This window comes from Chiroxiphia lanceolata, chromosome 1 (assembly GCF_009829145.1).
Source record: "Chiroxiphia lanceolata isolate bChiLan1 chromosome 1, bChiLan1.pri, whole genome shotgun sequence".
Classification (NCBI taxonomy): domain Eukaryota; kingdom Metazoa; phylum Chordata; class Aves; order Passeriformes; family Pipridae; genus Chiroxiphia; species Chiroxiphia lanceolata.
The window spans coordinates 124946768-124959049 of NC_045637.1; the positions used below are offsets into that span (position 1 = coordinate 124946768).

Below are 12282 nucleotides of genomic sequence, written 5' to 3' on the forward strand. Positions count from 1 at the left end.
GGAATAAAAAGCATTATTGCAAGAGAGAGGTCCCATACTTCAGTGGATGTTATACTGCTGACCCTGGATAGTCCTATGATGGAAAAATAACCAAAATTGAAAGAAAAGCTGTTATTTGCAAATTTAGCAGGTTAGTTTAGACAATTTACCTTTAAGGATGAAACAGCTTTTGCTCTTAGCTAAGTAAGCTAATTATTACTTACTTAGTTTCTTATAAAACTGTAAAGTTTATTGTTTGATTTCTTCAGAAAACCTAACTTATACCAAGCAATATTCACCAATGACTGACATAACCAGTCCCTAGCACTACTTGAAAGAAGATTCATATGGATGAAGGGTGTTTACAAAATGAGTAAGTTGTAACTTTATATGCATTTTGCATATCTACAAAAGATATAATGCTGTGATGGAAAAGGATCAGAAAATATTAGTTATGGACAAAGACTGCTTCATGTTTGCTTTTCAAAATTCTTGAAAAAAACTTTCTTTCACTATAACTGCAAGTAGTATCCAAAGAAGAGGATCTCTAATGTTGACTGCAGTTTTAGAACAGAGATAACAAAATCAGTAATAGAGTAGAATTCAGGGTTATAGAGGTTAGTTGGACTTTAATTTGGGAACAATGTGAGCCATCCAAAACTCATGTCAATGCAGTCTGTAAGGCCCATCAGTTGATCAATGCCTGTGAAGCCCTGAGTTCCAGTCTGTGATCCAAGAACAGTTTTCTTTCTGTTCAGTGATTTTTTTCACATCAAGTTTATAAGCTTTCTGTGGAGCAGGGCCTCAGAGCTAGGATTTCACAGTATTTATAAATATATAATAGGTAGACTATAGCCTTAGGTACATGGGCTGTATCCTACATATGCTCTGCCTTACTTGTTTGGTGCTCTTTCCACAGCAGTGGCACAGCTTCAGTGCGTGGTATATGAGGGTCTCCAACAAGAAACAACATTTGATCTCCTGTGTGGTAACAAGATCCAGTAAGAATGGGATCTGTGATATTAAATCCAACCTGGGAGTGTAGAGAACTAAGCCTAGGTTTCTCATCCCCCTATGTGAGTAGTCTAACTACTAATCTGTTTCATAATAGACCTGCATAATAACAGCCAGCAAGGTTTCTGCTTGGCTAGAAGACAGTAGGATCAAAGACCTCTGAAAACCCTGGTTCAAAATGCAATCACAGAGTCTCCTGCAAGAATGGAGGGTTTTTTCTTAACATTTTCTCATTGTATTCTGTAGCAAACAAGTAGTGATGCAAACAAGCAAGAAAAAAATTACAACAAACATTAAAAAAAATTCTTCCATCCGTCCTTAAAGTCTTTACATGAATTACTCTTCCTGCTTTACATTGGTTACACTCTCCAACTGTCAACTAAATTCAGAGTTACTAAGTAGCAATATTTCTTGTTTCTTTCCACCATCATTTCTGAAAGTAAGCTTAAGAATTGTTTTCCACATAGTTTGAAGCAATTTCCTATCCCAGAGCTCATCTTAGCCAATCAACAGCTAAATATCACTGAAAGAGAGCTCCTAATCTGATTATTTACCTTGAAAAAGGTCATAACCCGTTCCTTTAAAAGAGCCCCACAGTAAACCTGACAGTAATAATATGTAGAAAGGCAAACCAACTAGAAAAAAAATAAAGATCTGTTTCTACAACATGTTCTTTAATCCAATTTTCATGAATTTAAATAAGAAATAAAGCATACAGACTGAAAAAAAAGGTGTAGGTTAATTTAAATGCTTAAAAAAATGAAGTTACACTGAGCAATTCTGACTTGTGTTATCTTTAGAATGGACAACATACTGTCATTAGCTGGAGGATTTCAAAGAACATCTCTAGTCACAATTTTTTAATACCACAATAACTTGTTTCACAGAAAAATCTTACCCTTTAATTTTCAAAGAGTGCCATAGTCCTATTTACTATCCAAGGCCCTCAAATAGATTTTTTCAAGAAATTTTTTTACTCGGAAGCTTGAACATCCTTTCTCAACTTTATTCATTTCTTGTTCAATTTTCTCTGCAACAACAGTATGAAAAATTACCTTTTTTGTGCACCAATATGTGCATATATGCATGCATGTGTGAATATGTGCACACAGAAGTTTACAGAGGTGCATGTGGACACACATGTCTACATGTCAATATGTAATGTTAGCTGAATCATGTACAGAAGTGATACCCAGGTTTCCAAATTAGTGAGTTACTACTTCTGAATTTTAGGCAGAATCTTCAGCAAGCTAGGCCTACAGTGGAGGAGCTGGAATGATTACCACTTCCTGATTCTTTTTTTTTTTAAGTCATAGTGGATAAATCCTCAAAAATTACTAAATACTGAAAGGTAAAATGCATTTTTTTCTTTTGTGTGTGCGTGTGTTAAAACCTTGCAAAATGAGTATTTTTTCTCTCAGGTATCTCATCATAAAACCCCCCCTGTATAAACATACTAGTATGGTATGGAATTTATCCTTTGTGAAAAATAGAAGTAAATAAAACTGTAGAAAGTTGCATTGAAAGTTGACCTCCAGAGATTATGGCTTTATCTCCACTCAGATACTCAGAGAGATACTCAGAGAATTCACTCAGAAACAGTGGAAGGGAATCTCATCCAGACAGCCCATTGATATCTAGAATTATGATCGTTTCACTTTCATATTGATGACATCAGTAAATAATGGACGCAGTTGGACCAAAAGTGTAGAATGCTTTTGTGTGAAAAACCCATGTATGAGAAAAATTATTTCTCCCTGGTATTATCTTCACTAGAATTTAATAGGAGCATGATACCAACATCAGTAGAAATTCTACATGTTTTTCAATAACTTAGCTTCATTCTTTTACCTAATGTTGCAACATTTTTTTGTCTGGAGATTTTTGTCTACTGTGTCCTAATACTTGCAAGCTTGTATTTCAGGTTTAATTCATTTCAAAACAGGACATAAAAATGCTCATATAATTTGTAACTTTAACAATACTCAAGTTACTAGCTAGCAGCAAGTGAGCCCTTTTCATGCTAGATGTTAGTTTGGGTAATTTTTTTGTCCTTTCAGAGAAATGTGGAGCTATATTTACTTTTCAACAGTACACAAAACAGCTTCTCCAAAGCTCATTATGCTATAAAAATTGCACCCGTGTTACTTTCCTCAAGAATAGAGCTCACACAAAAAAACCTAAAGTGGCACAACTAAGGAATGGGTACATTTACACAAAATGTGTTCCTGTCTAACTCTTCCATATGCTTATTGTAATGTACTGCCTTCTGTGTCTTTGAAAAAATAGTGCAATAATGGCTCAGGTTTCATCTCTGCATTTTTTATCAGCTTCTGAAGACTTTGAACTGATAATGCAGTAGTTCTAAAGTATTAATGAATGAACACATATGTTGTGTGCTGTCCCTCTTGTAAAAAAACCAAACATATACTTACCCCAAGTCCCCCACAAGGCAACAAGGAAAATAGTTTTTGAGACACGTTTCCTATATATTAAAGAAAAAAGAAACAATAAGCATAATTTATCAAAATGACATTTAAATACTCAAACAGTATTTCCTTACTCTTTACAGTAATTCAGATTTCATTATTATACTATGAAAATGCCATATATTAGTATAAAAATAATCACAATACTTAGAAATCAAATCAGCCATGGGAAAGTTAAGGTACTGTTATGCAATGGTGACAAATCTTAACATTGGAAAGCAGTATTTTTAAAGGAATGTAATGATCAAATCTCCACAGAAAGTCACTCTGAACTAGGGTGACTAATCATCCTGATATCTGTAGCTGATAAGCATCTTGTCTAAGCTAGTCATCTTAGCTTCTTCTCCAGCTGGTGGAGTGAGGCAGGCACCTCCACCCAGCCTAGATGACTGATGGGATGAATTATACTTGAGAAATACCTGTTTCTTTTCACTGACAACAGAGGGAACTCTCATTAAACTTAAATGAAACTGTTCATTTCTTAAATTTGTCTCTCTGAAAGAGCTTTTCCTTTGAAAATTGCAGTCTTAGTCTTCCTATCTATGTAAAAATGCTATTTTCTTCATTTACATACCCTCAATGAATATATGTATTGTTTTAGTATTATTCAGTAAATACATTATACTAAAGGGAACAAAAACTTAATAAGCTCTAGAATCTAATTTCTAGCTAGTTCTACTCTATATATGGGCTAATATAGGGTTTATCTTAATATTTATACTCTTTATTTATTCTTGGGGGTTTTTTGCATTTTTTGGTTTGGTTTGTTTTTTTGTACTACTAAACTCACTGTTTATCTTGATAAGGACAATATAAAAACTGGGTAAGGATCTCAGGATTTGGTGCAATTCCTATCCCAATATGAAATCTGATCCTAAGGCAGCCATGGAAGAGAACATAAGCTTTTTCCCTGCCATATCACAGAACCGGCTTTGTAACTTTGCCGTCTGGAGGAAACATTAGATAGTGAATCACTTGAGTTAACCTGGAGGAGCCACCAATTGTTATGGAAGGGACAAACACTGCAGTTACTCATGTTTAGCAGGTGCCAACAAAATGCATAAAGACAATTATCAGCCATCATCTTTGAAGTACAAGAGACCAGACTGCAAGGTCTGAGACTAAAAAAGTGCTTTACACTTTGAGTAAAATCCAAGATGCATTTTTAACTGGCTTGAGGTCTTTGATCAGTTTGCACAGTGTGCCAGAGAAGACAAACAAAACCTCCTGTGGAGCTACCAGGGGAAATGCAGGTGCAGCAGCTATACAGAGTATTCTCATACTGTGAGTCCTGATGGCCCCAGACAAGCAAGGAAATGTTGGCTGCAGGAGATTGTCAGAGTAGAGGTACAGATTGGAGTTTCCAGAACTCTTGCTAAGCAGGTCCAGGGATCATTTTTCATTTTTTACTGTGGGGAAGATGAAAAAGTCTTGATCAGGTAACTAAAAAATTAGTGCTGTTAAAGTGCCAGGAGACATTAATGGAATCATAAGATGCAATTTGAGATAACAGAAGGGATTTTTAGATTATTGAAGGACTAGACCTTTTTTCTTAAATTCCATTGCAGAGTTGAGACACAGGAGACAACAGATGAATTCTCATTTACCTCCCTGCAGATGGGCTCATTTTGCATGGTAAACACTATTAAAAACAACAAACACAAAGTAAAAGCAGAAAAGCAGATGGTTAAGAGGAACTCTAAAATCAATCAAATGGTAGTACTAAAACAGGAGGAAACAAGCATGTAAGCCTTTTCAGTGTATCAAGAAACTTTACAATACTTCTTATTGCATGATATTAAAAAAAGCAGTTAACAGACTCTGCAGAACAAGAAAAATGTTGAGATTTCATGAAAAGAACAATGGGGAAAGGTTGTACTAAGAGAAAGTGAGACCATCACTTAGATAGCCTCACAAAAAGGAAAGAGCTCAAAACACTCTGCCAGAAATTAAAATCAGTAGCAAAAAGCTGAAAATGAATTAAAATAAGAATCTCCCATGATGTTTGAAGTTGATGTCCCAGAAGATATTGGTTTACTTCAAGTCAGGTAGAAGACAAATTTTAAATAACCAAATGTTTTTGGCTTTGCACTAGGGCAGAGTTTGTAGTCACCAGAAAATCTCTTGAGATTCAGTACAACAATTTACTGATAGAGCTAGAAATGATCGAAGATTTGTATTCTTAAATATCAGTGCACAAAGGCAGGAGAAGCTGGTTTGTCAAATTAGGTGCTGAGGCACCCCTAACTAACTGAGGTCAGATTCCTACAGAAGTCAAGGAAGCTGCTTAGGATGTTGACAGCTCGGGACTGAGAATCTGATGAACAGGAAAAGTGATGGGCAAAGACTCGCTTTCAAAAAAAAAAATTAAAAAATGTGGTCACTTTTAACCTGATTATTCTCAGTATCATCCCTCAAGAACGAAGCCTTTTCTGTTAAGTGTTTATTTCTTCACTAACTTGAAATTACAATTGCATGGATGCTTTCTGAATGCATATTTTAGTTATACTCTAAATACTGACTCACTGTCAGGAATGTGTTGACAGTATATTTCTCTCTTTTACAAATTTTTAATCATTGGAAACTTGACTTTTAGTAACACTTGCTTAATGACAGTTGGAGAAGGAAAAAGGAAGCAAATTTGTAAGAAATGTTTACTGTTCTGCCCTTGAACTTAGTCAAAGAGATTTGTAAGATTGTATTCTGTCACATGAAACCATAATGTGATGTGACACTCAGTCTGCATATTAGTTTCCCTCGTGTCAAGACAATCGTAGTGCGACATAACATGTTGTTTAACATAACACACTAAAATACATCAGTCAAAATCTTAACAACGCAATGGTGTAGAAGTTGAAGTGATCAGTTGGAACAGATGCATTTGTAGGCCCTGATGCAGGGCACATAAAACCAAGAGTTCAAGCAAGTTTATACTTGTAAACCAGTAGGAATAGGTGAACAATAACTGTGTGCATAATTCTCACTGATATCAGTAGTTTGCAGTCATTTTGTTATGCAGTCTTCCAGAACAGGTTTTTTTTTTTCTTGAACAAGGACACTGAAGTAGGCATTTATTGACAAGTAGCACATTTCTAGCTGTGGTCGTAGTTAAATTTCATTCCTTCGAGTGTTTCTTTTCTGTTTGAAAGATACAGAAGATGCTTGTTAGGAAAAATGAAAAAAAAAAAGAAAAAGAACTTCAGACAAAGCAGGTGTACTCTTTTGAGCAGGGAACAAACTCTTTTCTGGAGCACGAATGGAGAAAAGTGATGCCTCTGTCTTTCTGAATGGGTAGAGGAGTACGGAAAGGAATTATTAGGTCCTCCTTTTCAATAGCATGCAAAGCCATTATTTGATGGAAGTATTTCTTAGAAAACAAAATACACTTTCATTGAAATAGAAATATTTTCTGAGACGATGTTGTTATTGACAACATTTTTAAAGAGAAACATTTTCTTTAGATTTTTCTCATTTGGTACACATGAATTTCTGTACTATAACAAGATGTTAATTTTAATGTCAGGATTGGCTTGGTTCAACCACACTGAACTGGGGACAACAAAAGGTGGAACAGTCACACTGCATTTTGGAAAACTGTAAGAGAATTAAGTTCCTTTATCCAAGAGTCTGGAAGCCCAAATGATTAGAGCTTCCAGCCAAAAAACAGGCACATGCAAAAGCATGTGGGAAGGGTGTTTTATTGACTGTTGTCTTGGTAAATAGCCATGTGAGATGCAGCAAGAAAACATCCTAGAAACAGAGACAGAAAAGGGCATTGAGCCAAGGATACACTCAGAATATATAAACTTAGAGAATAAACGTTTTGGACTAAGTGTCTAATAAAAAAGGCAAAGAGTGTCAAGGAAAGAACTGTGGGTGAAGATATGTGTTTCTGAGATAGGAGAAACAAAGCTTTATGCATTCTCTGTACAGCAGCAGAAACACAGTTAGGGTACCTGGGTCCATTCCTTTTTTCACCTTGTATCTGCAACTGCACACTGCATCCCAGATGCTGGTCAACCCCTGAGATCCAAAATTGGAACAATATTTTATATCAATGTATGTTATATTAAATAATGTGGAAAATAAAATTAAATTAAGCAAACAAAAAAATTTAAATTAAATGCTTGACTGTATCAAAAAGAACATTTTGACAATGTTGATCATATCAAATCAAAATGTTTCCAAATTTTAATTTTGCAGGAATTTAGAGCTTTTTCTTGGAAACACCTTTTTTCTTTCCTTTTAAAGGAGGATTTCCTACCTTAGAAATTCAGGTTCCTTATTATACTGTAAGTATTTTTCAGTTTTGAGGTTGCCTTGGCTAAGAAGATGTACATATATAACACTGCAATCAAGAAATTTTTCTTATCTACTCCAATGACTTACTGAAACAATAGTCTGCCTTACAGAAGAAACACTTAGCATTAGTTTCCAAAGCAAGATAATTACTATGTATTACTAGAATTGTGGCAGCAATTTCTTCGGTTGGCTAGTGTTATTTTTGTTTGGGTTGGATTTCATTACATTTAGGAAAAGCTCCAGATCGTAGAAAAAGAGTTATAAAAATAACTGAGAATTAGAATGTTGCATCCGGTGTGCTGGGATATAAAGGGCAGGATTTCACCCACAGATTATTTCAAAAAGGCACTATTTTTTTGTATGTTTCTGACAAATAGATCTGCTTCATGCTACACTCATGGCAGAGCTCAATTTAATCCTACTTTTATATTATAAAAGGCACTGAGCATTGGCTATGCATGAAGATATTTGGCCTGAGAAACCTGTTGGTTTTCTGCTAATCTGTACACCCATAATATATTAATGTGTTTTCCCCTTCCATTATTCAGAACATCATATCCTGTGTAATGGGAAGGCATTAAAGTTCACTTATTAGCAAAACTTAGGCATGCTATCTGCAATCAGCGTGGCTGAAATAATTGAAATAAAGCAAATGAGAACAGCAAACAAGCAATTCTGACAAGCAAGTGTATCTTAAATTCCTGTTTTCAAATCAGAGAATGCAAGCACATAGAATTCAAAACTGCCATTGACCTCCAATGGAGAAAAAATTACAGTAAATGGTTAACAGTGATGATTTTTGAAGCAAATGAGGAAAAACTTCTATCGCTACTTTCCAACCCGTGCATTTTGCTAAACTGTATTTGGCTTCCATTGTAACATTCTCCTTCCACATTGCAATGCATTTGGAAAAAGTGAATTTTTGTCACACTGCTTGCCAAGTGTTTTAAACTGACACCAGCTATGACTAATGACAGTGCTGGAATGTGCTGTTCTCGGTAGAATAGAGGCCTGTACAGACCTAGGAGTTTCCTGGGGTCCAGCTTCTGTCTGTTCAGGGGACTGGTGCCATACAGCAGTGAATGATGTTCAGAGTGAACCAGCTGTATTTCTTCCAGACTGGCTTTTCGACCTCGAATTCGCTGAAAGAAAACAGCAGAGGCCTACAATATTCCACTGACAATATTTAGGGAGAAGAGGAAAAAAAAAAAGTAAAGGTCCAAAATAACATTTAGTATGATTAATAATGGGCTGAAATTGCGTCATGCAGGAATGTGACACTGATTTGTTTATTAAAGTAATGCTATATGAAAAACAAATGTATGTGTGTGCTTTATCACAAAATGCCTCACTTAGTAGAGTTAACCTAATACAAGGTTTCACATACAAGAAAAAGAAAAGATTCTGCCTTTTTTCTACATAATACATTAGGAGATACAACCCAAAAGGTAAAATATTTCTTAAGTAAGAAATCTGGTTAGGAAAATATCTAATTTAGAGAGTGAAAAATTATTCACACCTGTAAGCTGCAGATGTGTTTGGAATGAGAATTAATGTTTTTTGCATTATTACTAGTGCTTGTGATTTATGCTGCTAGGAGGAATATGGTCATAGTGAGGAGAGACAAAGAGAAGAAGTTTAAATGCTTTAATAAAATATTTCTGTATATTTTTAAGTTTTTAATGTATGATTAATATCCCAGGATCATTTTTGCTGTTACACATGCTGACTCACTTGCTTCCTTACATTTTTGTAAGTGAAGTTTGTCTCTTTAACTGTTTCTTCAGCCTGTACTCACCCCATGTAAATCAGTGTTAAAAAATCTGGGATGTCTCTCTACAAATCCATTGAAATATAATGAGTTTAGGAAGGAAGGAAGATAGGGAGGAAAGATAAAACTAACACTTTCAACAGATACATACATCCTTGTATGTATTTGGAGTTACAGTTTGTCATATTTATTTCTCTGTTTAGGCTAGTGCTGCACAGCTTTTGCAAACATGGCAACATGAATTAGATTTTGTTTGGGATTGGGTATAATAAACAGCACTGTCAACAAAGTTCTGCTCCCAAGATCAACTTTCCTGTTGATATTGGATAAAGTGGAGAGAAAACGCATTTTTTTAAGGTCTTGGACCCTGTTTGCAGATCTGGTCCTTATGAACACCTAGGGTAAAATCTCTCACAGCGTAGACTGTGGATCTGTCCAACTGTCAAGGTCTACAGATAAACAGATATAGAAGTTATCTAACTAGATCACCCTATTTTCAAGTAGACTGATTAACATGTTACAGAAATGCCTATTAATTCTAGTTTTATTAGAGGTTAAGTTGCAATTCTTACTGTATCCAACACTTTGTCGTATACATTGGAAAGCACTAACCTCTGCATTAAGAGAAGAAAGCAGTATTATAAATTGAAAATGTGCACTACAGAAGAAAGGAGCTGCCTGGGGAGTGGTGGGGGGGGGGGGGGTCAGAAGAACCGTGCACAATTTATACTGAGTTAAGCAGTGGCAATTTTTTCTGACTAATCAGGAAAAATATCCTAAGAGTTAGAGATAGATGACTGTGGAACAAGCTCCCCCTCAGGGAAATGGTGGAAGCCCTATTTCTTGCAGTGTTTAAAACTTGACTAGATACAGCAGTGGAAAGAACATTTTAGGGAATGATCCAAGAACTAAATGACTTAATAAACCCTTTTTCATCTCTAATTTCTTCAAGCCTCTCCCAGTCTCACATGAGAATTTGTAGCAGTGCACTCATATCCTTTTAACACAGAGTTGCACAATCAAAATCAGCACATTATGTGACTTCACGGAGTCAGTAAACTCTGTAATTGTTCTTCTGGGTCAGATAAAATATTTTTCTTCACAAGTGAGGTGACTGGTAACATTTATTCCTTCATCCATTCTCATTAAGGTCTATGTTTCTAACAAGCTGCTTCAAAATCTATATATCCAATTCTCCACAGGAAAACTGGGAAGGGAGACTGACTTTCAGAACAGATGAAATAAATGTATCAGAAAAGTAAGGAGGAATTTTATGAAGGTTCCATCAAAGAACCTTGAGTAAAATACTCATTCTGGTTGTATATTTTCTACAAGTTATGCAAAAACTCTCAGAGATGTTTAAGAGTTAATTGTCTGGCTTTTTGGGGGGGTCTTAAATGCCATATTCCTTTAACTATAAAAAGACCCACAGCTAGCCACTGTTCTTACAGTGGGATGATCTGTCATATTTGGTCTGGAAGTGGTCTCCCAAAATGTTTTGTCAACAACCTACCTACTACCCAATATCACCAGCCAAGTTCTCTAGGGCAGAAATAGGTTGTGCAGAAAGAGGTTTGGTGCAGAAATCAAGTAACACCAAACAGGGCATCCCACTCCAGGCAGCTCTCAACAGTGAGGTCCTTGGAGTGCAGCCATCAGCTGAGCTGCCAGGGCAGGCAGAGCCCAAATCTGCTCCTTCTCCATGGCTTCTCAAGCTCTAACCTTCATCATCAACAAGTGCATTTACACTGTAGATGTCAGGAGGAAAGGGAAGGGTAAACAATGCACGTCTGTGCTGTTTCTGCATTTCCATCTCCTCCTTTAATGTTCCTTTCATCCCATCCTTGCAGTATCTGTGCTTGTCAAGTCATTTTAATGAAAGTAAAAATCCCAGCTATCTAAGGCTCTACAGAGAGGAAAAAAATTGCATTAAAAATTATCTGTAATAATTTCTAAGAATAGCCCTTCTCACATAATGATGTCAGCATTTAGCAGATCTACACAAGCATATGTCCTAAGTCTGTTGCCAGAGTCTGGAGTCATGTAATTTCAGTTATGCAAAGTGATAGTTTCTGGCTCTCACTAGCATGAGTTATCAGACAACAGAACATATGCATGTGTATAATTTTACACATACACTTTTAGCCACATCTTTTTTTTATTTTGAAGTGTCTTTCTTAATTTTCATTGACCATGGGAGTACCAAAACCGTAAAATGTAGCAGAAAATTGGCATAAAGCCAGTAAAAAAGGAGAAATAGCATAGGAGAACATATGAACAGTATCTGTTTCATTCAGAGGAATTTGAACATTACATCCACCCATCTACTACATCTTTAGTAGAAGGCAAGTCATCCTTTTCTAATATGCATGACAATTTGTGTGTTGCCTTTGTCCTCTAACATATGCAGTTCCCTCATCAACAGAGAAATTTATGCATCTCAGGAGAGCAAAATACTTGCACCTGAGTGCTTAAAAAAATCAGTCTAGTACTAGAAAGTTATTCTCCCCACAACAGGAAAATGCTTTGATCTTTCACAGAATTTAAGGTCAAAGAGAACTGTCTTGTCTGGTCTTCTGTTTAAAATAGACCTTTAACATTTCACACAGGTAACCTCTATTAACCTGAAGATTTTGGTTAGACTTTCAGCAGACTAAACTCATGCACAGACAGAGATTCAAAAAGACAAAGGTGATGCTGCCTGTTTCTCTCTGCTAAACTATCAGG

At 35.8% G+C, this 12282-nt stretch overlaps 1 protein-coding gene across 14 annotated transcripts in view; it reads right to left on the minus strand.

Annotated features, from left to right (window-relative positions):
• Positions 1 to 12282, minus strand: part of HDAC9 (histone deacetylase 9) — a 460923-nt gene that overhangs the window by 124226 nt on the left and 324415 nt on the right. For all 14 annotated transcript variants that reach the window (XR_004356384.1, XM_032684266.1, XM_032684274.1 and 11 more), the window contains 2 exons: positions 8806 to 8926; positions 3429 to 3478 (listed from right to left, as the gene is read on the minus strand). Coding sequence is in view for 13 of the 14 variants with exons in the window: in XM_032684266.1 (XP_032540157.1) it covers positions 3429 to 3478; positions 8806 to 8926 (171 nt within the window). In the remaining variant the exon portion in view is untranslated. The remainder of the gene's footprint in view (positions 1 to 3428; positions 3479 to 8805; positions 8927 to 12282) is intronic.